General features: G+C 32.1%; 2 protein-coding genes across 2 annotated transcripts; both read right to left on the reverse strand.

Moving 5' to 3' along the window:
• Window positions 1–6,153: 6,153 nt before the first annotated feature.
• Window positions 6,154–13,657, reverse strand: LOC11411814 (probable leucine-rich repeat receptor-like serine/threonine-protein kinase At3g14840). The gene is made up of 24 exons (XM_039831090.1): window positions 13,634–13,657; window positions 12,372–12,550; window positions 12,157–12,228; window positions 11,963–12,034; window positions 11,712–11,783; window positions 11,545–11,616; window positions 11,339–11,410; window positions 11,166–11,237; window positions 10,993–11,064; window positions 10,820–10,894; window positions 10,645–10,716; window positions 10,456–10,527; window positions 10,019–10,078; window positions 9,831–9,893; window positions 9,715–9,750; window positions 9,561–9,595; window positions 8,986–9,365; window positions 8,551–8,749; window positions 8,330–8,461; window positions 7,930–8,048; window positions 7,623–7,833; window positions 7,280–7,517; window positions 6,989–7,139; window positions 6,154–6,549 (listed from the first exon to the last, which is right to left on the reverse strand). Exons 1-24 carry the CDS (start codon window positions 13,655–13,657, stop codon window positions 6,232–6,234), a joined length of 2,868 nt encoding a protein of 955 aa, XP_039687024.1. The 3' UTR covers window positions 6,154–6,231.
• Window positions 13,658–16,601: 2,944 nt separating this feature from the next.
• LOC11411815 (probable leucine-rich repeat receptor-like serine/threonine-protein kinase At3g14840) lies at window positions 16,602–25,107 on the reverse strand. The gene is made up of 24 exons (XM_039830686.1): window positions 24,909–25,107; window positions 24,662–24,821; window positions 24,435–24,506; window positions 24,239–24,310; window positions 23,977–24,048; window positions 23,791–23,862; window positions 23,615–23,686; window positions 23,442–23,513; window positions 23,284–23,355; window positions 23,100–23,174; window positions 22,929–23,000; window positions 22,766–22,837; window positions 22,017–22,076; window positions 20,594–20,659; window positions 20,477–20,512; window positions 20,309–20,343; window positions 19,558–19,937; window positions 18,995–19,196; window positions 18,776–18,907; window positions 18,368–18,486; window positions 18,089–18,299; window positions 17,734–17,971; window positions 17,501–17,651; window positions 16,602–17,218 (listed from the first exon to the last, which is right to left on the reverse strand). Exons 1-24 carry the CDS (start codon window positions 25,003–25,005, stop codon window positions 16,844–16,846), a joined length of 2,985 nt encoding a protein of 994 aa, XP_039686620.1. The 5' UTR covers window positions 25,006–25,107; the 3' UTR covers window positions 16,602–16,843.
• Window positions 25,108–26,156: the final 1,049 nt, after the last annotated feature.

Raw genomic sequence — 26,156 nt, forward strand, 5'->3', positions numbered from 1 at the left:
TGATTAAGTATGGTTATTTAAAAGTTAATTTTATACTCTAAATTATAAAATTAATAACAAAACATTTAAATTTAATTGTCATTGACATTTAGGTTATAAAGAAACAAATTTAAATTTTTTAAATGGTGATTCAAAATGATTATATATTATACAAATATTTATTTATGTTAAAATAGATTAAAGTGTAGTCCATATTTAATTATTAAAGGAGGAGAGTATAAATTTTACTTTTCAAATGAGGGGAGTGTATATTAACATAAGAGGAGAGAGGAGTGTAATTCAAACATCTTTAAGGAGAGGGGAGTGTAATTAACTATAATAATAATAATAATAAATAATCGGTTTGATAGAACCGGGAACGAGACAGCTGACCGGTCCGAGCCATATATTGGAGCGGGGAATGATATATATTAGCCTCGTTGTGACGCTATCAATTTAGTCTTTTATTTTTATTTTTTTGGTATTGGCGCGAAAAACTAGATGGGAAGTAAAACGTTAGAAATTCTGAAAGTTTTAATATGTATTATATCAAAATCAATGGTATCATTATAGTTGTTGTAATATTTTAAGGGTTTTGCTAATAGTGTTATAAGGATAATGATTAAGGATGTCAAAAATAGATTTTTTTTATTAAAAATAATAATTTTTTGACTTTCATAAAATTAAATATTTCACTTTTCACCAATTTCCAATGGATATATAATTTCTATATTAATTTTCTTAACTAATGTCCTTATGGCGGCACTAGTTAGCATTTCCCTTTTTTAAAATTTTTACAAATATACACTTATAGAATGTTGTGAAATATTAAATACATCCACTAATATTAAAAAAAGAACCTTTAAATGAGATATAGAAAAGTTTTTTAAGTCATAACTCCACCTTAAAAATTGTGACATTTCCTTATAAACATGACCAAAATATTTTTTGAAAATTTTCTTAAGAAACGGAGGAACTATATTATATACAATTTAAAGGTAATCGTAGCTCTTTAATGTTAAATGGATGTTAAATTGTGTCGTTGGTTATTGACTTATAAGGTCTTATGATATTTCCTTTAAAAAAAAAAAAAAAGTTCTTATGATACGTCGTATAGAAGGGTATATTTATCTGCTCAAAAAAAAAAAGAAGGGTATATTTATGGAGAAAGAAAGATAAAACACTATGGAATAGGACATTGTGGGGGGTGGGCATGGTTCGGTTAACCTAAAAAACCGAACCGAACCGAAATTTTGAAATGGTTTGGGAAAATCGAACCGAACCGTTTCAAGTATGGAGCTAACCGAACTGAACCAAAGTTATGGTTCGGTTAACCGTTTTCTTACCTATGAACTGAACCGAACCAAAATCAATATTTTGAACCGAAATGCATTTCTTTTATCCTTTTGTGAATTTAATTGTGTTTTTTTATCCTTTTCAAAATAGCTTATTTGATAAACAACTTATTTGATAAACAACTTATTTTCTGAAAAACAACTTATTTTAAAAACAACTTATTTTATGCAAAACACCTTATTATAAAAAACAACTTATTTTATGAAAAACAACTTATTTTTGAAAACAGCTTCTTTTATGGAAAAACAGCTTATTCAAAAAAGCTTATTTTATTAAAAATAGCTTGTTTCGATCTCTTTCTAAAAACAACTTATTCAAAACAGCTTATTTCAAGCAAAACAACTTATTATAAAAAACAGCTTATTTAAAATTGCTTATTTTATGCAAAACACCTTATTTTAAAAAACAGCTTATTCAAACAACTTATTTTATGAAAACAACTTATATTAAAACAAATTATTTAAAACAAATTATTTTATTCAAAACATAAGTTGTTTTCTGAAAATAAGCTATTTTGAATAAGCTGTTTTTAAAATAAGGTGTTTTTCATAAATTAAGTTGTTTTTTTAAAATAAGTTGTTTTTCAAATAAGCTATTTTGCATAAAATTAGCTGTTTTTTTTAAAATAAGTTGTTTTCATAAAATAAGCTGTTTTGTATAAGTTGCTTTTTAAAATAAGGTGTTTTGCATAAAATAAGCTGTTTTGAATAAGTTTTTTTTTTTAAAATAAGCTATTTTGCATAAAATAAGCTGTTTTTCAAATAAGTTGTTTTTTTGAAATAAGTTGTTTTCATAAAATAAGCTATTTTTAAAATAAGGTGTTTTGCGTAAAAAAGCTTTTTAAAATAAGTTGTTTTTTTGGAAAGATCCAACAAAGAGTTCAAGTGGTTTCCTTAAAAAAATAAAAAAATAAAAGTTCAAGTGGTTCGGTTCGGTTCAAACGGTTCGGTTCAAGATGGTTTGGTTATGGTTCAAGAACTGTTAATAAATTAACGGTTCGGTTCATGAACCATTATAATGGTTCGGTTATTTTTGGTTCGGTTCCCGCGGTTCGGTTCGGTTTATGGTTCTTTTTGCCCACCCCTAATTGTGGATAAAGCTTCTCTACTTCACTAGTCAGTTAGATTTTGATTCCGATAATTCTTTGTTTTTTAAATAAATTCCGATATTGATTAATATCGTCAACTACTAAACTACTCTAACGTACTAAACTAAAATTCTTCTTATATTATTAATTTATTATTATGAGGTCATATATGCTGATGTAAGTATATGACGCCCACAAAAAGACAAATGGACCTAACATACTAGTGTACAGTGTATTTTTATTTTATTTTTTAAGAAAATTGATGTTCACACTTCAAATAAGGCTAAAACAGATTTGAAAGTGACTTAAATGTTCCTTAGTAGTTAATTGCTGCTGGTTAATACCATCGGTAGTTAACTACCGAAGTTTCCTTCGGCAGTTAACAGTCGTCGATTCCATCGGCTGTTAACTGCTGATGCGTCTTGAAATTATACAAAAACAGAAACATCAGTCTCAAAATTAATTCCAAAACCTCTCCAATTCCTGCAATCCTCTAAATTTCATTTGACGAAAATCAAGTGAATCATCCCCACAAAATCATAAATAAGTAGTATTCATCATTTGTAATCATAATGTTAGTTTGTGTAGGTTTATTTTTGTTAATTTTGCTAGTTTGCATGTGGTTAGGGTTGATGTAGGAATTGATATTTTGATGATTGCATATATAGTTTATGAATTTATAAATGAATTTATTTGTTGTAATTGATGTTTAAATGATGTTTAAGTAGAATGTGGTTTTGAATGGTGTCAAATCAACATAATGATATTAAGTTTCATATTTTGCACAAAAAGTGTTTGTTAAAATGCCTAAATGAGAATGTTGATGTTAGTTGTTTTAGATTGTGATAGTGTATAAGTCCATGATGTTAGAATTGTGAGAATTCTCAAATAGAATTGTATTTTTGATAAATGTATATGATGATGTTGATGAATGTATATTTTTGTTAATTTTGATGTCTATTTTAGAATGCTAATTTTGTTAATTTAATGAAGATATTAAATTGTTTTTTAGTTAGTATATGATGTTCATTTTGTTAATGTTTTTTTCAATGATGTTAAATTTTTAAAATTATGTGTAAATATATCTAATCAAGAGCAGAGGCATTAACTTGGCCAAAATAGGACCATATCTGATAGGCTTGCCATGACTAGTAGCGTCAGGCAGAAAAGGATAAACGCTCATATCCCAAAGAGGGGAAGAGACTGGAGGTCGAATCACAATGATGGTGAAGACAGTTCTCAGCCTACATAACTACAAGTGGATGACCCGACCCAGTATTAAGCGATTTTTGGATAAATAAGTTGTTTTGAATAAGTTGTTTTTGAAAAATATACTGTATTAAGCGATTTTTGACTAAGCGGTTGAAAATGAGGTCGTAAGAAGCAGCTTTTTTATAAATATGTTGTTTTGAATAAGCGATTTTTTGAAAAGGAGGTCGTAATAAGCTGTTTTGTATAAATAAGTTGTTTTGAATAAGCTTTTTTTGAAAATGAGGTCGCAATAAGCTGTTTTGTATAAATAAGGTGTTTTGAATAAGTGGTTTTTGAAAATGAGGTCGTAATAAGCTGTTTTATATAAATAAGCTGTTTTGAATAAGATGTTTTTGAAAAAGAGATCGTATTAAGCTGTTTTTCATAAATAAGTTGTTTTGAATAAGCTGTTTTTGAAAATGAGGTCGTAATAAGCTGTTTTGTATAAATAAGTTGTTTTGAATAAGAGGTTTTAGAAAATGAGATCGTAATAAGCTGTTTTGTATAAATAAGCTGTTTTGAATAAGCTGTTTTTGAAAAAGAGATCGTATTAAGTTGTTTTGTATAAATAAGCTGTTTTGAACAAGTTGTTTTTTGAAAAGAGGTTGTAATAAGCTGTTTTGTATACATAAGCTGTTTTGGATAAGTTGGTTTTGAAAAAGAGATCGTATTAAGCAGTTTTTTTGAAAATATGTCATAATAAGCTGTTTTGTATAAATAAGCTGTTTTGAACAAGTTGTTTTTTGAAAAGAGGTTGTAATAAGCTGTTTTGGATAAGTTGTTTTTGAAAAAGAGATCGTATTAAGCAGTTTTTTTGAAAATATGTCATAATAAGCTATTTTGTATAAATAAGCTGTTTTGAATAAGTTGTTTTTTAAAAAAGATCATAATAATTTGTTTTTCATAAGATAAGTTGTTTTGAATAAATTAGAAGTTAAATTACGAAGTATAACAATGTATTTGATTCTAAGAGGAAAAAGGGTAAAATAGTAAAATTATAACATAAGCCCTCCATCTCCTTTTATTATTGGCTTTTTAACTCCCAAACAAGGGGAAGGTTTTCCCTCCTTTCTCCCTTCCCTTCCCCTCCTTAGCCTTTCCTTTCCTTCCCCTCAAAACTCGCAAACAAAGCCTTAGTCAACTAAAGAAGGAAGATTATCAACAAAAAAATGTTTATACCAATTTAACAATATGAAGGTTGGAGAATATAAAATCTCTTCAATGTCACGCATTCAAGCCACGGAAACAATATGAAGTTTTATACTAATTTAACATTTTTATTTTTTTGAAAAGATAACATAGATAGTGGATTATGTGTGGAATCCAAATCATTGAAGCTAAATTGGTAATCATAATAACTAGGAAATACATATTATTGGAGTTATAGGTACTACAGTTGTCACATATTTGAGTTGTTATTAATTAGAGTCATTTTATACAAATTTTTATATTGGTTTACTGATAAAACAAGAAGTTTATATATACAAAACTGGTTTTTCATGATTCTTACTGAGTTACTGCAGATGTCAGCTCAGAATATAGTGATTGACAGACATAAACTTTAGGCTTAATTATTCTTTTGGTCCCCTAACTTATTTTTTGATTTCGTTTTGGTCCCTTAACTATTAAAAGTTTCGTTTTGGTCCCTTAACTTACTTTTTGGTTTGTTTTGGTCCCTTAACTCTATTAAAAGTTTCATGGGAGTATGGACACTGAGGGTCAAGATTGAAGAGCAAGAATTATACACAATAGTTTCATTATCTTTAGCTTCCATAAATACAGTAGTTACCTATACATACTTCCCCTTCTCTCCATCCTATACTACATCTCGGTTATTCATTCTCAACATTTTCCATCTACCACATTCTATAACACAACTTCAATTGTGCAAACAACAAATAAAATCAGAGATACACAAGAGTAAAAAAGATTTGTAGATCGAAGGATGTAGATCTATGGTGAGAACGTGAAATTGATGGTGAAACAAGAGCTATGGAGATTGAGATTTTGACATCAAGAGCGTCAACGAGATGAGTTCCGAGAGTGTTTCTGGTAGAACAGATTTGTGTCTCTGAATGAAAGGGCTAAAACTGTAATGGATTGTTAAATAGTAAAAATAGACTAATATTATAAATCACGGTCAAATGACAGTTAATTAGCTTGAGATTTACCAGAAACACAATTTGTAGCAAAAATATAGTAGCAAATTACGTATTTCTTGTAGTGGAGTCGACGACAACCAGCTCTGACACTAGTTGTTAAAATCGGTAATCATAATAACTAGGAAACTAAATTGAAATACTACCTTTTATTTAATAATTCTGGATAATGAGGCAAGAACTTGTATTACAACAGGAAATCTAGTTTTTAAAATTATAGGAGAGAAAGCAAAGGGAAATTTATATACTCGCAAATAATTGCCTTGTTACTTTCCATTCAGTTTCCCTATTTATTCAAAAATTGCCTAAAAACATAACTGTTATTTCGAACCTCTACGCCTCCTTGTATCGTGATGTTTATTACTAAGAGGTCTAATACACTAATTTTTTTTCATCCCATTAGGAAGAATCAATTGGTGGAGATGAAGAAGTAGTACATTGCCCATCAATTTCTTCCATCTGAGAGTAATACTGCCTCATTACTTCCAACTTCTGTTTATCCATTACTTCATTTGAATCTGAAACAAATTCTGGAACAACAGTCCTTCCTTCAAGCATACTTACAACGGACGACATTGAAGGCCTAAGGTTTGAAGTGACATTGGTACATAGGAGAGCCACATTGATCATCACCATGGCTTCCTTTTTGTTGAAATCTGAACCTAATCTTCTATCAACTAACTCCATTAGGTCACCTCTCTCTTTCAACAAATGTGCCTGTTCAAAGAAACAATAGTATGATTTGAAACCTGTGTCATTTACAATAGGTACATTCAACTTTTGAAAATTCTTCAAACAACGAAATCAGTCGAATTTATACTAAATATCTAAAAACCAATTTGATTTCACCATTATGTCACTTGATTCTTCGTGATATTAATATTTTAGAAATGGACAATATCCATGAAATGTATTGTACGGTTACTCTTCAAGATAGAATGCTTTTTCGATCCCCATAACCATCCTTCTAGGGAAGTGTAAGACTTCAACGAAGAAAGTTGCTTCTACTTACAAAAAGGGACGCGTGATTTTATTCTTGTCTAGAGTTATTACATGAAAAAGAACGACAATATATGTATGACAAAAAATGAAGTGTAAGTAGAAAGTAAAATCGATAATCAAAATTACATGTTCAATGAGAACATAAAAAAGTTACCCATTCCAGAAGATAGAATGCTTCCTCCATTGACCGATACATGATGTTGCTCTTTCCACTAACAATTTCCAAAGCAACAATTCCGAAACTATAAACATCTGCTTTGTCTGTCAAATAACCATGCATTGCATATTCAGGAGCCATGTATCCACTGCATATCATTGAAACAACTTGATATCAGTATACAGCATGATATCAAAGTATTATAAAAATATCATTTGAATTGAATTTTACAACTTTTTGGAGTACTTTTCAATAAACTCCAAGAAGGAAATAATTCTAGTTACTCACTAGGTCCCAGCAATTCTAGTGCTAATGTGAGTTTTGTCCTCGTCATCAAGCTTTGCCAAACCAAAATCCGATATCTTTGGGTTGAGATTTACATCAAGCAAAACATTAGTGGCCTTGATGTCCCTGTGAACAACCTTAAGTCTTGATTCTTCATGAAGGTATGCCAAACCTCTAGCAATACCAACACATATTTTCTTTCTTGTTGACCAATCTAATCTTATTTGGTGTTCCTCTGGACCTTCATTGTGAATGTAATAAAAATCAGACATTGATACTACATAGTCAAAGTACTAAGATAGAAAATGTGAAAAATCACAATAATAGACCATACAGGAAAAATTACCAAATAAAGCACGAGCTAGACTATTGTTTTCCAAGTATTCATATATCAGCAACAATTGATCTCCCTCCACACAACAACCGTGGAGTTTAACAAGATAAGGATGTTGCAAAGCAGAAATCATTCCTATCTCGTTTAAAAACTCGCGATTCCCTTGCCTTGAATTAGAAGAGAGTTGTTTGACTGCTATCAATGTCCCATTGGGTAAACATCCCTGCATTTTGAGAAATGTTTTTTTTTTTCTGAAAAATACATATAAAATTCATAAAAGCATGAGAATCAAGAGGATTTGTTATATTATACAAAATACCTTGTACACGGGACCAAATCCACCTTCGCCAATCTTATTGGAAATATCAAAGTTATTTGTCGCTGCTTTGATTTGTCTCAAGGTAAATAAGCTCGTCTGTAGGTCCAAACTATTTAGCTCTGTTAATTAAAGTAAATGAAAGATTAAAGATCTCTTAAACTAAAAATAATTACACATGATCACTCTGCATCGACAATCCATTCGATGTAAGCTTGCAACTTTCTTCTTATCAATAATTCCTTATTCTCAGGCCCTGTAGCATGATATACTAATAAAAGTATGTACTCAAATCTACTATATTACACGACGTGGACATGTTTATTTTTACCGCTTGAGTAATTCATGTATTTCAGAAAAACGTTTGATAGCAATGACAACAAAAGTAGTTCTTTGCGATTACCTCTTGTTAAAGAATTTTTCTTTCCAAAACATCCTTTCCACCAAAGTATACCAAATACTAGAATGATAACAGTTGTTGCTGCAACCACAATTCCAACCACAGCTCCTGCAGATATGCTTCCGGGTGGCGAGTCTGTTTGATTATAATACAAGAGTTCTAAATGTTAGAACATTACATGGAGATCATATTGTAAAATTAGGAATGTATAAAGCAAAACCCACCAGATTCTACTGATATAGCCGATATAAGAGGACCATATACTGATCTCCTTGGGAGATACTGTGTCCCTTTTCCCGCCCAATACAAGCGGATCTCCAAGGTATTACTAGTAACAGCGACATCTTTGAACGGTTTTATGACTTTCTTACCAACCCCTCCTGCTTCTTCTGCAATATTGAAGTCCTTTTGTACTAGCTTTCCCTGCAACATTTCAATCACAACCTTAATGCTTCATGATGATAATGTAGAACGTGATTTTAAAAATAAAGGCAAAAAAGTGACTATTGAGTCTTAGTGAGATATTTTACGTATTTGGAAAAATATAGTTTGACAACATCCCTACAGGAACCTACTGATAACTTGACTAATAGCCGTAATTTTTTCTTATGAAACATTAAGTGACTATCGAAATAAAATTCTTATGAAACACCAAGTACCTGAAGGTATATATCAAATACACGCCTTCCAAGACTACCATAAGTTTGATCGTCAGTGAACAATATTTCAGCAAAATACAGATTTATGGTGTAGTTTCCATTTACCAGGCAAAAACCATAATAAGTCAAAGAAATAGGAGAACCACGTGCAGTCGTGTACAATTCAGCATCCGTCATAGTAAGTGTGGTGATATTGTACGGGGAATAAGTTACTCCAAGTTGATCACGCTCATTGAATATACCAGTAGTGCTAAATGCCCAATTTCCTGTTGGGCTGAGATGGAATTTTGCTGGTCCAGATGACTCGGAATCATCATCATAACTTGTTTTGTTGACAGTTTCTTGCTTTCCACCACAATTTATATAAAGGGAGTATGCGGCTGGGTTGAGCAAATCATGTGAGTGAATTTGGAAATATTAAGAAAACTACGAAAATCAATCAAAGAAAAACATATTCCTTGAAAAATTAATTTTCTCTACTCATTCTATTTCTAACTATCATGTTTCACACACAGATCCTGATTGTAGTGTCCATAGAAAATTCAGGGAACAAAAGTCACAATGAAGAAACTCACGTTTGCGACATTTCCTCAAACACGAAACTGTTGCTCTGAGAAAATGATATACGGAATAGAATCAGTTGGATGATTAGTATAATAACACTCATACATGATAAGAGGGAAATGGAAAGGGTATACTTGTGTTTAGTATTTTATAAGACCAACTTACATGTCATTGTTTGTCCATGAGGTAGAAAACAAATTCCTGCAACAAATTAGAACAGGCGGTGTCTCATAAAGGTTATTAAATTTGCAAATAAAAGAACACAGATGCAGGATTCTTACACTTTTTCATCGTGACATATCTGACTCTCTTGGCTGATGTTGAAGTTATTGTAAGAAAGGTCTCTATATACAAGCCATATAGTTTGATTCAGAATATATGATGATAATGATAATGATACAATCAGAGACTCCATGATACATTTTTCAATTCAAGGAATCATATAATTAGTATTTGAAAGGTAACTTACACGTAAATGTTCTTTCTCCATGAAGGCACCAGTCCAGTGAGGTTGTTTCCAGTTAAAAATCTACCATAAAAGAATATCAAAATATTAATGGGATATAAGCATGTCATCTTCAATGACACCCATTTATCGGATTTTCTCTATGAAAGATAGAATTGATTTAGGTAACGGTCTTGAGGGACCCTTCTATACAACAATTTTTTTTTAATTCTTACACACCGACTAAGACCAATGAAATAACAAAAAAAATCCTAAACTCATCCCTCTGATACTTCATATATTGTCACGTTCTTTCTCTAAATCTAGGTAGGATTTTTCATATATCCTAAATCAGACTAAAAGTTGAAACTACAATGGTAGGTGTAAAGAAGCCAAAAAGACATGTGATTAAACATATACGGCCAACAATTTATGCTAAGAAACTACAATGAGCTTCATACATGTATCTCAGACTGTTATTGGTAGCATAGATACTCGGAATTGTTCCACTTATGTTGTTAAAGCTGACGTCTCTAACAAAGATATCATATTAAGAATTAGTTAACAAGATACAAAGAAAATTTGTCATGTTAAAACATAATAGGCTTGGTTGTTTGTAGTCAAGCAAAATGTAGAAAATATGCAATTACAAGCGAATTAATGTTGTCATATTCCCAAGATATTCCGGTAGTGTTCCGTTGATATTGCAATTCCTCAGAATCCTGTGAACCAATAAGATAGACAGCGACATTTTATGAGTGCCTGTCTTGGTTTTTTTTCTTTCTTTCATTTCTATTACTGAGAGAGGCAGAGGAATAAACTCACAGAGTTTCTAACAATGTCATGTTGTTAAGTTGTGGCAAAGGTGCATGATCAGATCCCTTCAAATCACTAATTCTCCTGAATATCACATTTGAATCAAAGCTAAGTAAACATAATTAAAATAAAAGTTAAATTTCAATACTTGCTTTATCTTTAATATAAAATGTCATACATACAAGTCTGTTAAGTTTCGCAAAAGTGAAATTCCAGAAGGGATTGGCCCACTTAATCCACTTCCTTGAATCACTCTGTCAAGAATAAAGTAACCATTGAAAATTCTTTTTAAAAAGCCGGCAATACAAAGGAGTAAATACGATGAAAAGTTAAAATAGAAAAGGAGAATGCATACAGCTCACTGATATTTGTCCAGTTCTGAATAAAATCAGGTATCTTTCCAGAGAATTGATTGTCCGAAATTTTGCTGCATTAAGTGAGGACATGAAAATGCGAAGCATTATGAATAATATTTTTAATTTAGGCATCAGTATTCACTAAACATGACTATGAAAATTTGAAGCTTACAAATCTATCAATGTAGTCAGCTTTGCCAATGTCGCAGGTAGTTCGCCAGTAAAATTGTTAGATGAAATTTGCCTATATATATAATTGAAAATCAAGGCAGTAAACTATGATACTTAGTAGTGAACAATATTGAAGTGGATTTTAAACATCGAGCTTTCATATTTCGGGGCGAACATCAACTAAAGGGGGGTAAATAAAGTTCTTACAGTCTTCGAATTTGGCTTAGATACCCAAGCTCAGGAGGAAGATTTCCAGACAGTTGATTGTTCCATAACTCCCTATCCATTTTAAGTTAAAGTTAAGTTCAACTGAAACTCTTTGAATTGAACACAAATGGATGTTTTTCTGATAAAGTGGGTAATGAGAAACTTACAAGTCTTGGAGAGTAGTTATGTTTGCAATCTCAACTGGTATTGAACCCGTTAATCGATTTCCAATGAGAGAACTATGATGATTAAGAGACATGTTTTCATTAGCTTATTGGTGCATGTAATTACTACATGTCTATTAGAAGATGAATGCAAAAGTCTTACAAAGAATGTAAAATTAGACCCATATGTCAAGCATATAATACATCAAACAATCAATGATTAAAAAATAAGAAAAATAGGAGACAATCCAAACATTTTATTAATATTCATCATGGAGCCCCATTCTTTAGGAATTGTACCACCAAGGTAGTTGCGAGTGAGGTCACTGTAATAAAGGAAGAGAAGAAGTTTGTCAAGCAAAATAATATATACATGTGATTGGAGACATATAACTAGTTCAATAGCATTGTTAATTTGGATGGGGGAGAAAGCTTGGGAGATACATACATAATTTGAAGGTAACGCAACCTGTTCAGTTCCGGTGGGAGAGTGCCGGGGAGATTTTGCTCTTTCAAACTTCTGTATAATCATTTTTCCATGAAAAAGTTATACGTAACCAATAAGCAAAATAAATTTGTAAATTCTTGCAACAAGCTCCTATTCTGCAGAGTGTTTAAAACTGATTTTAGTAAAAGAGCCGGTTCCGCAGAAAAGAGACTTACATTTCAACAACATGGCAAAAGTTGTCACCGGCTACAGAGCAGTTACAGGCAACTTTGTTCGCTGTATTTGTAGACCAGTTAGGTTTGTTGCTGCATGGATCAATGTCGAAGTTCCAATCCTTCTTCCCAAGTGATTTGGCTATACTTTCAAGAGCTTTCTCTAAATATACAATTGAGAGCTATCAGCTAATTCAATACTGAAAAATATTCTACACTTCACGCTAGTGTGTGTGTGTGTGAGACAAAAAGACTAGAAAAGAAAAATCAAAGAAATTTCTTAAGAAAGATATATCATACTTTCGTCGGGGTGAATAGTATTAGATCCAAAAACAGTTAAAGATATGAACCAAATGAGAATGAGGGAAAGGAAGAAAAAATGAGAGGAAGTATTCATCTTAAAACTATCAAGGAAAAGAGAGAGTTCAGATATATCAATAATTTAGGGGTAGAGATCTCTAGTCTCAATATATATAGCATGCATTTGGAATTTAAGAGGCTAAGGAAGTCATTAATAAATGTAAACGCAAATCACCAATTTGGCCCTTGAAATTGTAGGGTCTTGTCAATTTATTTCTTGAAATTATTATTATGCGAAAATAGTGTATGAAATCGAAAACCTTCAGTCATATTACTTTAGGACTTTGTTTCTCCTCTTTTGACTACACAAGAAAGTATTAACACAGAAAATTGTTGATACAATGCAGTCTCACTTTGACTACATAATTACTAATCAAACAATAAATCAAAATTAGGAAATTAGGTTAGCATTTCTTTCACATGGGGAAGAGTTTGCTGTTTAAGTAATAAGCTAAGATAAGATACGTTTGTAATTTTACTATTACTAACAAATACATATATCATTACCTCCGACTCTACATCATTTAATTGAGAGGTAGTTAAAATATTGGGTTAATAGTGTTTTACCCGTGTAATATAGGTCATTTTCAATTTACCTCTGAAATATTTTTTTTAGATTCCATCCTTGAAGTTTGAAGATTCTTTTGTTTTGAACTTTCATGAATTTTGACCGTACAAAATCGATGATATGGCAGGGGTTAAACCAAAATTTGCTCAAATTACAGGAGGCGAAAGTACTATAAATTTTGTAATATGATGCCATGAAGGTCCAAAACCAAATAATCTTCAAATTACAAGGACGGAATCACAGAAGGTAAAACATTATTAACCCTAAAATATGTGGTTACTTTAGCCACGGGCACGTTACTCGTTCCGTGCCCATGCCTGATTGTATCCTTCGATACCTGTGTGTACGAGATTTTTGTCATCTCTAGACCAAACTCACCTAAACATTTTATTTTCAAACAACAATACATATTAAAAGGAGGAAAATGACATCGGAAAGATCAGGAGAAGAATCAGAAAAAGCTTATAGTACAAGTCAAGCTTTAAATTATTGTGCACGTTTACTATAGATGTAATGTCCAACCTAGAAATAATGACAAACCATAAACGGCAATAAGCAATGATATTCCAAAACAGCATGACTGTTTCAATTGAAGTAAGATCAATCTCAAAATAATTACTTACTTTGAACCTTAAATCTTAGAACTAATATCATTTACTTTACTATGAAAATCCTTCCATATAATCAAATCAGCTTCAATCTTCCTGTTAAGAAAGGTAAAATTCATATAAAGAAGAATAGAAATATGTGAATGGAAATTATTCTCATTGAAATTGAAAAGTGGAAATACAATTCTTATATATAGAGAAAGGTGGAGCGTGCAAAATACTAATTGTTGTTCCTATCAAATCCCTATAATATCTCCTTAATAATGTGAAAAATAAAAACAATAGAAACAAAATATTCCAGCTGTTAATTCTGAACAGATTGACTCTCTTTGATATCAGTAAGAGTTCTTCTATCGATATTATCCGTTTGATCCAATTCTTTATTTATGGCTGAGATTTGTTTGTTCAACACTTCCGTTGTGAGGACTCCACCACCGCGAAGCTCAGCCACTCACCACCGGAAACTTCACGCCCGCTCTTCTTCAATCATGAACTCTGAACGTACTGTTTGATCTTTTTTTTCGGAATGTACTGTTTGATCTTTTTTTTTTGCGCATGTTTATAATTTTGAAACTCATCATTTTCATCATGTTTCCAATGCATCAAGGTTGGACTATAATATCTCATAATTATATTGGAGGAAAATCTTGTCAAAAACATAAAACACTTGAAAGACTTTGGAGAATCGTCTATAAACTTTACATGAAACTTGACAAATATTTAGAAAATAGTTGAAAAGTGAAAGATACAATATGAAAATCCAAACTCTAGACTCCTTGTGATCCAGCTTCGACCTGACTTATTGAACAACTATTGAGTACTTGTACCTCACATTCCTTCAATGTGTATTGATACCTGAAAAAGAAACAATAAAATGGGAAAAGATATACTATCTCAGTGAATTTTCGAATAAAGATAAAACATAAAATTGTCCTTTGAAATCATTAGTTCAAACTCATATTAAAGTAAGTAATCTTATTATATATAAATTTATAACATCATACATTCATATTTGTGTCCTTTAAGATTTAAGATGAACCACCCGTTAATTGAGATTTATAAGTTAACTATAAGTAATGCATATTATTTGAACACCAGATGATGAAGAAGATTTGGGTAGCACTTGGGTGACATAGAATTTGTGACATTGGTGACATTTGGAGTTTGAACCACAACAGTTGCAGCAAGGTGATAGCGTTGATGAACATTCTTTTTCGCCTGTTGTTGGGGATCTTGATTCCATGGCTGACTCGAACCGTTAACAAAACTTGCGTATGTATGATTATCCACAAGAAATACGAGAGTCCTGTGCCAGGATTCTCAAGCTGTTGCTAGAGGAGATCAACGCTACAGAGACGAGCGAAGCACTTCCGACTTCAGACGAAGTTGTTGCATCTGCTTAACCAATTAAGGAACATTCTGTCACCGGTGAATCTGTCCAGGTGAAGAATTTAATCGTCACAACAGTTCCTCCTTCAATTGATTTCAATCCCGGGACTACAAATCTACTTGACGCAGATACGAAGGAGAGTATTGATACATCCAAATCATTCGATTTTCCCAATTTTTCTTTTGAATGCAATGTTCACAGCCTAGTTCATGCGTCACTTCTGAAACAAGATGAGATCTATCCAAAGGTCACAACAGAGATGACAATATCGCTTTCCCAAAACATCGCAACACCATATTATGGTTTTCAGAAGTCTCTATGGGAACTTGGTTCAATATAGCGTAGATTTTCTCTCTTTTGTTTTGTTGTTATACCTTTTATCTGCTTTAGCTTTGTAACAAAATAAAAAAGACAATGTTTGGCCTGGCTTGGATTCATAGTTTCATTTCAAACGTTATTTTTCACCATGTCATCGTTGCTCAAAAACCTTTAATAAATTTGTAGTATATTTTCGGATGATATAAATTGTTAAGAAGGTAGAAGTATATTTTTAGACAACATAAAATTAATATTTGCATAAGTCGTGTAAACCCGAACTTGTTGGGCTGGAAAACGTTTTTTTCTGTAATTCCACTCATGATTTTATTCATATTTCCTTTTTTTTTTTTTGTTTATGGGATGCCCCTTTTGTTCATATTTTAATACTGTAGGCATAAAGAATGAAAAAAAACTTTGGGCAGCCATTTTCTTATGTCAGAATACAAAAGATTATTAAGATTTGGTGATGAAATTCATTGCAAAATAGAACACATGGAAAACTGAAAGAATACAAGATTTTGCCATTTATGTGTAGGGAATACAATAATAACACTAACATCGTATAATTGACAATTTTAATGGACAAGGTTGATTTTAATGGGGGAAGTAATGTTATGATTCAAAGTAGCATATGTGGAAATACACTTAGCATAACATAATTGGGGTTGATATAAATGGACACGTGGCTAATCATCCTAAAATCAATGAACCTTGAGTTGTGCATAAATAGTGAAATGAGGATCAATAGTGGTATGAAGAAAAATAATGAAGTCTTAGACTTAGTCTTCATCCATTATTTTTCTCTTTATGTATTAAGAATATCAACTCTAGTTGGGTTCACATCTATCAATTTTACCTTTGAATGAATAATCAATTTGAAATTATCCATATTTCATATTCCCAATTTTGAGAACCCTTTACAGATTTACATGGTATCTTCATGATTTTGTCCAACATAGATTTTCAGTCTGCGTTCGACATAATGGATATTGGATGAACAATGATACTTAGAATGAATGAAAGATAGCTCATTAAAACACTGGAGTCAGTATTTTTTTTATTCAAACATATAACTAGACCTCTTCAAAATCATCTAAAAAGCACTCTCTTTATTATACTGCATAATTGCTGCTTAACAACATTATACTAGTCATTTTGAACCTCTAGACCTCCTCCTATCACGATGTTTATTAATAAGAGAATTAACGTGCTCTTAATTTTTTTCATCCCATTAGGAAGAATCAAGTTGGACCGGATAAAGGTCTACAGCTGACGAAGATGAAGCAGTACATTGATCATCACTTGATAAACTCCGACTTTGTGACTTACATACCTTATTTTTTTCCATTTGAGAGTAATACTGCCTCATTACTTCAAGTTTCTGTTCATCCATTACTTCACTTGAATCTGAAACAAATTCTGGAACCACAGTCCTTCCTTCAAGCATACTTACCACTGATGACATAGACGGCCTAAGGTTTGAAGTGTCATTGGTGCATAGGAGAGCCACATTTATCATCACCATAGCTTCCTTTTTGTTGAAATCTGAACCTAATCTGCTATCAACTAGCTCCATTAGGTCACCTCTCTCTTTCAACAACTCTGCCTGTAAAAAGAAAGAAACGGAATAGTTTGATTTAAAACCCAAGTCGTTTACAATAGGCAAAGTACGAAATAGGTCATATTTATATTAAATAACTAAAAAATAAAATGTAGTCACTAGAATGTCACTTAGATTCTGCGTGCATGATGTTAGAAATTTACGGTGAATGAAATGTATTGAAAAATTACTCTTCAAGAGAGATTACAATTACATCCTTTTAAAATTTCTAGTGAGTGTCATGGATAATCAAATTTAGATGATCAATGGAGAACATAAAAAAATTACCCAATCTAGAAGATAGAATGCTTCTTCCTTTGACCGATACATGGTGTTGCTCCTTCCACTAACAATTTCCAAAGCAACAATTCCGAAACTATAAACATCTGCTTTGTCTGTCAAATAACCACGCATTGCATATTCAGGAGCCATGTATCCACTGCATAATCGAAACGACATGATATTAAACTATTATAAAGATATCAATAAACTCGAAGAAGGCAGGAATTATAGTAACTCACTAGGTTCCAGCAATTCTAGTACTAATGTGAGTTTTGTCCTCCTCATCAAGTTTGGCCAAACCAAAATCTGATATCTTAGGGTCGAGACTCGTATCAAGCAAAACATTAGTGGCCTTGATGTCCCTGTGAACAACCTTCAGTCTTGATTCTTCATGAAGGTATGCCAAACCTCTTGCAATACCAACACAAATCTTCTGCCTTATTGGCCAATCTAATTTTATTTGGTATTCCTCCGGACCTTTATTTTTCAATGTAACAAAAATCAGAGAATGATACGACAGAGTTATGTGTTAAGTTAAAAAATATGAAGTAGCATATAATTAGCAACCAGAGTAGACCATATAGGAAAAGTTACCAAATAAAGCACGGGAAAGACTATTGTTTTCCATGTATTCATATATCAGCAACAATTGATCTCCCTCCACACAACAACCATAGAGTTTAACAAGATAAGGGTGTTGCAAAGCAGAAATCATTCCTATCTCGTTTAGAAACTCACGATTCCCTTGCTTTGATTTAGAAGAAAGTTGCTTCACTGCTATCAATGTCCCATTGGGTAAACATCCCTGCATTTTGAGGAATGTTATAATAAATGCATAACACTCATGAGGATTTGTTATATTATGTAAAATACCTTGTACACAGGACCAAATCCTCCTTCTCCAATCTTATTGGAAATATCGAAGTTATTTGTTGCTGCTTTGATTTGTCTCAAGGTAAATAAGCCCGTCTGTAGGTCCAAACTATTTATCTCTGTTAATTGAAGTAAATGAAAGATTAAAGATCTCTTATTAACTAAGAAAACTACACATGAATACTCTGCATTGCCAATCCATTAGATGTTAGCTTGCAACTTTCTTCTTATGAATATAATTCCTTATTCTCAGGCCCCATAACATTATATACTAATAAAAGTATGTACTCAAATCTACTTTATTACACGACGTGGACATGTTTATTTTCATCGCTTGAGTAATTCATGTATTTCAGAAAAACGTTTGATATATAGTAATGACAACGAAAGTAGTTTCTTTGTGATTACCTCTTGTTAAAGAATTTTTCTTTCCAAAACATCCATTCCACCAAAGTATACCAAATACTAGAATGATAACAGTTGTTGCTGCAACCACAATTCCAACCACAGCTCCTGCGGATATGCTTCCGTGTGGAGAGTCTACTTGATTATTATACAAGAGATTGAAGTTAGATCATTACCGGAAGTTCATGTTATAAGATTAGACATGTACAAAGCATAACCCACCAGATTTTACTGATATAGCTGATATAAGAGGACCATATACTGAACTATTTGGGATATACTGCGTCCCTTTTCCCGCCCAATACAAGCAGATCTCCAATGTATTATTACTAGTAACAACAACATCTTTGAATGGTTTTATAACTTTCTTACCAACTCCTCCTGCTTCTTCTGCAATATTGAAGTCCTTTTGCATCCGCTTTCCCTGCAAGATTTCAATAACAACCTTACTTCTTCATTACGATTACAACTATTTTAATAGTCAGTTTGTTTAAGAAATATTTTAGAATTTTATTTTATAAATAATGTCAAAAAAGTGAACTGTTAACCATACAAATATTGTAGAATTTTGTTTTAAAAAACCGAAGCACCAGGCCATTACCATTGCCACCATCCATCCTTACCGGGCATATCACTTTTTTTTTTTTGAGGGACCGTGTGCCACGTGCCCCGCAAATCGGATAGAGGCCATCCATAATCAGCATTTTCAAAACCTACTCTTTTGCATATGTTGAAATTTTAAGTGATACTCAAGAATATTGAAATGAAATTGTTAAAGCATGTACCTGAAGGTAGATATCGAATACACGCCTTCCAAGACTACCATAAGATTGATCGTTCGTGAACATTATTTCAGCAAAATGTAGATTTACTGTGTACCTTCCTTTTGCCAGACAAAACCCATAATAGGTCAAAGAAATAGGAGAACCACGTGCGTCCATGTACAATTCAGTGTCCGCCATAGTAAGTGCGGTGTAATTTCGCGGGAAATCAATTTCTCCAAGTTGATCACCATCAATGAATATACCAGTAGTGCTAAATGCCCAAGTTCCTGTTGGACTGACATGGAATTTAGCTGCTCCAGAAGAATCGGAATCATCATCATAACTTGTTTTGTTGACTCTTTCTTGCTTTCCACCACAATTTATATGAAGGGAGTAAGACGCTGGGTTGATAAGATCATGTGAGTGACTTTGGAAATATTAAGGAAACTAAGAAAATTAAATAAAGAAAAATATGTTCCTTGAAAAAATTCTCTCCGTTTTTAGCTATCATGTTTTGTTGCTAGTTAAACACTAGCCATGATTTATTGCTGCTTGTAGTTTTCATACAAAGCTTGATTGTAATGTGCCCGAAGTAGATTCAGGGAACAAGAAGAAAACTAACCACTTTTCATTTCAAGCCAATAAAAAATAAGCATGGTTGTCTTTGTTTCCTGTCACCTTTTGTACCTCTAAGTGTTTTTTCTTTTTTTAAAATGTAAAAGCAAAGTAAGATCTTAGTTGTCTATCAGAAAGTCGCCATGAAGAAACTCACTTTTAGGACATTTTCTCAAACACGAAACTGTTCCTCTGAGAAAATGACGGAAGGAATAGAATAAGTTAGCACGATTAGTATTATATGACTCATCACATAATAAGAGGGAAATGGAAAGTGTTGAATAGATATTCAAACATGTTTTAGTATTTATAATACCAAACTTACATGTCATTGCGTGTCCATGAAGTAGAAAACAAGTTCCTGCGACATATTAGAGAAGTTGGTGTCTCAGAAAGGTTCCTAAGTTTACAAACAAGTGCACACAAATACAAGGATTCTTACACTTTTTCATCTTGGCATATGTGACTCCTTTGAGTACTGATGTTGAAGTTATTGTATGAAAGATCTCTATATACATGTTAAAAAATTTGATTAAGAATATGTACAAAGAGATACTAATATCTTCATACTGGGTAAACCATTCTCAATCACTAAGAATGATAAAAGATACATAAACTGAGTTAGGGAATTCCCATTTGTAGAATTCTTAAATCAGAAATCAAAAAGAGGTAAACTAACTAACTAACAACCCTAACAAACTTAACCAGATCTCTTTACACAAACAGCCACACAACTAAGTAACAAAGGCATAGCATAACTCTATTTTATAAAAAAATTCTTGTAGTTAACACTTAACCCTTTTAGTCCTTCATTAGGGAAAGTGATATCTTGTTCAACAATACCACCCTCTCCAAAATCAACATTGTGCTCGAGGTTGAAACTAGGGAATGGATTTTGGATGGTGGAGACACATCCTCCCAAGTTGCCGCCTTAAGCGGGTACTAATATGCGGCTGGGAAATATGGTTGGACTGTGTTCGTCCCAAATCTGATGGTAACACTGCTTCCAGTGTCTTGTTTGCCACAAGCAACTTCAATTGAGATGCATGGGAAGCCGGATGGCTGGAGGCATTTTTTATAATTGAAGTTGGAAAGCTACTGCATCAATTTATCTCAAAACAAGTAGGGGTCATGATAACAGGCTGATAGTTTAGGATGTAGCCTGGTAGGCATAGAAACTTGTCCGTGAGTGTAAATTTTTCGATGAACCGAATCCCCCAGTTTTATATTTGATGGTATCTTGTGACGATTAACACATTTGTTCATTTGAGCTTGAGCCTTTTCCAAATGAAATTTTAACTTGTTGTGTAGCAAGTGTGAGTTAGAAGTCTGACATCGGTTAGAAAAATGGAGGTTGAGCACCTTATAAGTGAAAGGACCCATAAACCCATTGCCTTAAGGTTTTGGGAATAAGTGTGGTGTCTCTTTCACTTGTGTGGTTAAAGTATGACATAGCCAAAAGCTGCAGTGTTGGCTGAGGTCCATTGAAAATTCCCTTTCTTTAATAAGTCATCCAAAAGTCTAGCAATCTTACGATAGTTGTGAATGAAACACCTGTAGTAAACAGCGAGGCCTAATAATAGAACAACACTCAGAAGAGAAGGAGCGAATAAGGGGGTTATGAACTTATGATCTAAAGGAAACTAAACTAATGATTATGGTCCTAGCACTAAAGTTCGTCAGGCGAACAATAACAAAGGATTAAACGGTATTACTTCTGTAAAAAGCGGCAATGCTTTAGATATTATTTGCAGATAATTACATAGAAGCTTTAATAAAAACAAGTTCTATAGTATTTTTGGCAGATAAATGAAGCACGTTGTTCAATCCAAGGAATCATAAGTAGTATGGGAAAGATAACTCACACGTAAACAATTTTTCTCCAATAAGGCACTTGTCCAGTGAGAAGGTTTCCGGTTAAAAATCTACCAAAAAAGAATATCATGATATTAATATACAATGCTTCATGAATAAGAATAAGCAAGCCAGCTTTAACCACCCATTTATTTCTTCTTCTTTATGAAGGATTGAATTGATTGAGTTATATAACTGTCTCAACCGACCTTTCTAAGAAATGTGTTTGAATTCTTAGACAATGACCAAGATCAATGAAATAAGAAAACAATTCTTTAACTTAGCAGAAGAAGAGTGCTAACACCACACTCTCACAAAAATCACTTTTGAAATGAAATCAGTAGCAGAGCCAGGACCCTGACTCAGGGGGTGCAAATTTGGTCTGGACTATTTAAGCTCCATTAGGTTGACATTTATTCATGAATTTATGTTGAGTTTAATCCTCATGAATCTAAATAGGATTATTTAGCTGTCCTACATCAGAATAATTGAAACTAGAGTTGTCGGTGTAAAGAAGCCAATATATATGGTGATTAACAACATCAACAACAACAACCAAACCTTATAATTCTACCTAGTCGGGTTGGCTATATGAATCAAACGACATTATAGTGCTTATCAAAAACCGTATTTTTATCCAACTCATTAATCTCTAGATCATTCATGATAGTTTCTCTCAATATGGTTTCTCTTATGTGATTAAAAACATAAGCGAAAAAAAAAAAAAATTCGCATTAAGAAACTAGGATGAATTTCATACATGTATTTCATTTTGTTTTTGGTGGTAAAGGTACTCGGAATCGTTCCACTTAATTTGTTAAAGCTGAGGTCTCTGAAAGAGATATCATATTGAGAATGAGTTAAAAAGCAACAAAGAATATTTCTTCTAAAAAAACATCCCTGCCACAAAAATAGGGAATTACAAGTGTTGTAAAGTTTTCATATTTCCAAGATATATCGGTAATGTTCCGTTGATATGACAATTCCTTAGAATCCTGTGAAACAATAAGTTAGACAATGATATGTTATGAGTACTTCTATTGCTGCTTTTTTTTTCTTTTCTATTTCTGAAAAAAGCAGAGGAATGAACTCACAGAGTTTTTAACAATGTCATATTATTAAGTTGTGGCAAAGGTGCATATTCAGATCCATTTAAATCACTGATTCTCCTGAATATCACATTTGAACCAAAGGTAAGTAAACATAATTAAAATGAAAGTTAAATTTCAACCCTTGTTTATAAATTATAAGTATAAAATATAAAATTATCATACATACAAGTCAACTAAGTTTGTCAAAAGTGAAATTCCAGGAGGAACCGGCCCACTTAATCCACTTCCTTGAATCATTCTGGCGTTGATAATTCGTCTCAAAATTCAAGCAATAAAAAAAAAATTAACTTAAGGAAAAATCAAAATAAAAAGGAAAGTGCGTACAGTGTTTTGATGCTTGTCCAGTTCTGAATATAATCAGGAATCTTTCCAGAGAATTGGTTGTCCGAAATTTTACTGAATTGCAAGAGGATATGAAAATTCGAAGCATCATCAAAAATATTTTTAATGTAGTCATTGGTCTTTACTAGGCATCACAATAAAAATTTGAAGCTTACAAATCTTGCAATGTAGTGAGCTTGGCGAATGTCGCAGGTAGTTCTCCAGTAAAATTATTAGAGGAAAATCGCCTATATATAATTGTAAAACAAAACAGTAAATTATGATCCTAATTAAACATTAAACTTTCATATTTCAGGGAGAACATCAACCGAAATCAAAATGAAGTACTTACAGTGTTTGAATTTGGGTTAGATATCCAAGCTCATGAGGAAGATTTCCAGACAATTGATTGTTCCATAACTCCCTATCCATTACAAAGTTAACATTCAAATGAAACTCTTTGAGTTCAACACATACATGTTTATAAACTTATAAATGGATTATTTATGATAATTAAGGTGGATAATGAGAAACTTACAAGACTTGGAGAGTAGATATGTTTGCAATCTCCACTGGTATTGAACCCGTTAATCGATTTCCAATGAGAGAGCTATGATTAAGAAACAAACATGTTGTCATTAGCTTAATGGTGCATGTAATTACTCTACAAGTCTATTAGAAAATGAATACAAAAGTCTTGTAATGAATTTAAAATAAGACTTATATGTCAAGCATATAATATATCAAACAATCAACGATTAAAAGTCAAAAAATTAAAGAAAAATAAGAGCAAATCATACATTTTGATAATATTCTTCATGGAACCCCATTCTTTAGGAATTGTACCATTCAAGTAGTTGCGAGTGAGGTCACTGTAAGGAAGAGAAGAAGTTTGTCATGCAAAATAATATATAGATAAATGTGATTGAAAAGATAAAACAAGTTCAGTCATAATGTTGTTTTAGATATTTGAGGAAAAGTTTGAGAAATACATACATAATTTGAAGGTAACGCAACCTGTTCAGTTCCGGTGGGAGAGTGCCGGGGAGATCTTGGTCTTTCAAACTTCTGAATATTCACACATATAAGTTTGTTACATAAGTAACCAATCTAAATCGTGTATACACACATATACAATGTCAATTACTACCTCTATACAAATGTAAATACTTGATTAGAAGTGCTGATAGCAAAGGGTGTATAACTTCCAAGGAGAGACTTACATTGAAACAACATGGCAGAAGTTGTCACCGGCAACAGAGCAGTTGCAGGTGACATTGTTTGATACATCTGTAAACCAGATAGGTTGGTTGCTGCAAGGATCGATGTCGAAGTTCCAATCTTTCTTACCAAGTGATTCAGCTATATCTTCAAGAGCTTTCTCTAAATATACATACAATTGAGAGCTATCAGCTATTAAGTACTGAAAAAACTTTCAGAAAAGAAAGATCAAAGAAATACATATCATACTTTCATCAGGGTGAATAGTAGTTGCTCCAAAAGCTGTTAGAGATATAAACCAAATGACACTGAACGAAAGGAAGAGAAATTGAGAAGAAGTGCTCATCTTAATTATTTAATAAGGAGAAGTTCAGATATATATCAATAACTTAGAGGTAGACTGTCTCAATATATATAGCATGTGTTTGGCATTTAAGACACGACTAGGGATGACATAAATAGTAATCATCTGCTAATTGTCTCGTTGGATAAAAAATGATATTCGTGTCCGTCCCATGCCTTTTTGGATTTTTACAATACAGGTATTCAGCAGATCTTGAGGTATCCGCGAGTATTTGAAGATATCTGCAAGTATCAATGTTAATTTTAAAAGAAATGATATTTGAACATTCATTTAGTACAACTTTTGTGTGATAATTTTCTCTCTCATACTCACATTATTTTTAACTTTATTTCCCTATTGTTATGGTTTCCGTGACAATACTACTTTTTTCTTTGTAAGTTATGGTTGTCAAATAAGTTGTCATCAAATTGGTTGTTCAAATAACACTCCTCTAATTTTAAATGCACTAAAAAAAATAAACTTTGTCAAAGAGAATGCACTAAAAGAAAGTACTACTTTTTTAATTAAGTAAAATTTGAGTCTTCCCCTTTTGACAGCATAAAAAAAGTATTAAAGCGTAAAATTAAGTATAAATTAGGAAAGACTTAATTGTGTGTTTAGTCTTTTATGTGTATAAATTGCTTATAATTGAAGGTATTAACTTTTTCAACTGTGAGTAATGTTTTTGATTAACTCAAAACTTTTAAAACAACAAACTTAAAACATAAAATAAGGGAAATGCTAACTGGTGCCTCCGGGGCACTAGTTAAGGATATGAAAAAGGAAATTATATAGTAGTTAATGTATTGAAATTATGTAATTAATTTATAATAAAGTCAAAAACAGTTTCCTTTTATGGTAATAATTCCCTTTTATGGTATGCTTAACCCGTGCTCCGGGGGCACCGATTAGCAGGACCCATAAAATAAATATAAGAGATCAAAAATGCAATTAAATCATTAAAAAATTCAGTTAGCATTCCATTAACTTACAAGTAACTAAAATATTCGTTTATTTTACTTATAGGCTCTTTTTTTTGGGGATTTACTTATAGGCTCCTATTAAGCTAAATTCCTCATATTCTTTTAGGATTTTATCCGCTAATATATGTTCTTACACTTTTTTTTTTCATCTTTAAATTCAACTTATCTAAA

Source organism: Medicago truncatula, chromosome 2 (genome assembly GCF_003473485.1).
Source record: "Medicago truncatula cultivar Jemalong A17 chromosome 2, MtrunA17r5.0-ANR, whole genome shotgun sequence".
NCBI classification, from domain to species: domain Eukaryota; kingdom Viridiplantae; phylum Streptophyta; class Magnoliopsida; order Fabales; family Fabaceae; genus Medicago; species Medicago truncatula.

Excerpts from the sequence above, each read along its gene's own strand:
- LOC11411815 (XM_039830686.1), bottom strand. The coding sequence starts at position 25,005 with ATGAGCACTTCTTCTCAATTTCTCTTCCTTTCGTTCAGTGTCATTTGG. Across the intron at positions 22,838-22,928 it reads ATGAAAACTTTACAACACTT|AGACCTCAGCTTTAACAAAT; the intron begins GTAATTCCCTAT and ends TATCTCTTTCAG. Across the intron at positions 17,652-17,733 it reads ACTAGAATTGCTGGAACCTA|TGGATACATGGCTCCTGAAT; the intron begins GTGAGTTACTAT and ends TCGATTATGCAG.
- LOC11411814 (XM_039831090.1), bottom strand. The coding sequence starts at position 13,657 with ATGACAAAAATCTCGTACACACAG. Across the intron at positions 11,784-11,962 it reads ATGATGAATATTAATAAAAT|TTCTCTCATTGGAAATCGAT; the intron begins GTTTGGATTGTC and ends TAATCATCATAG. Across the intron at positions 8,049-8,329 it reads GAAAAATTCTTTAACAAGAG|AGCTAAATAGTTTGGACCTA; the intron begins GTAATCGCAAAG and ends TTTAATTAACAG.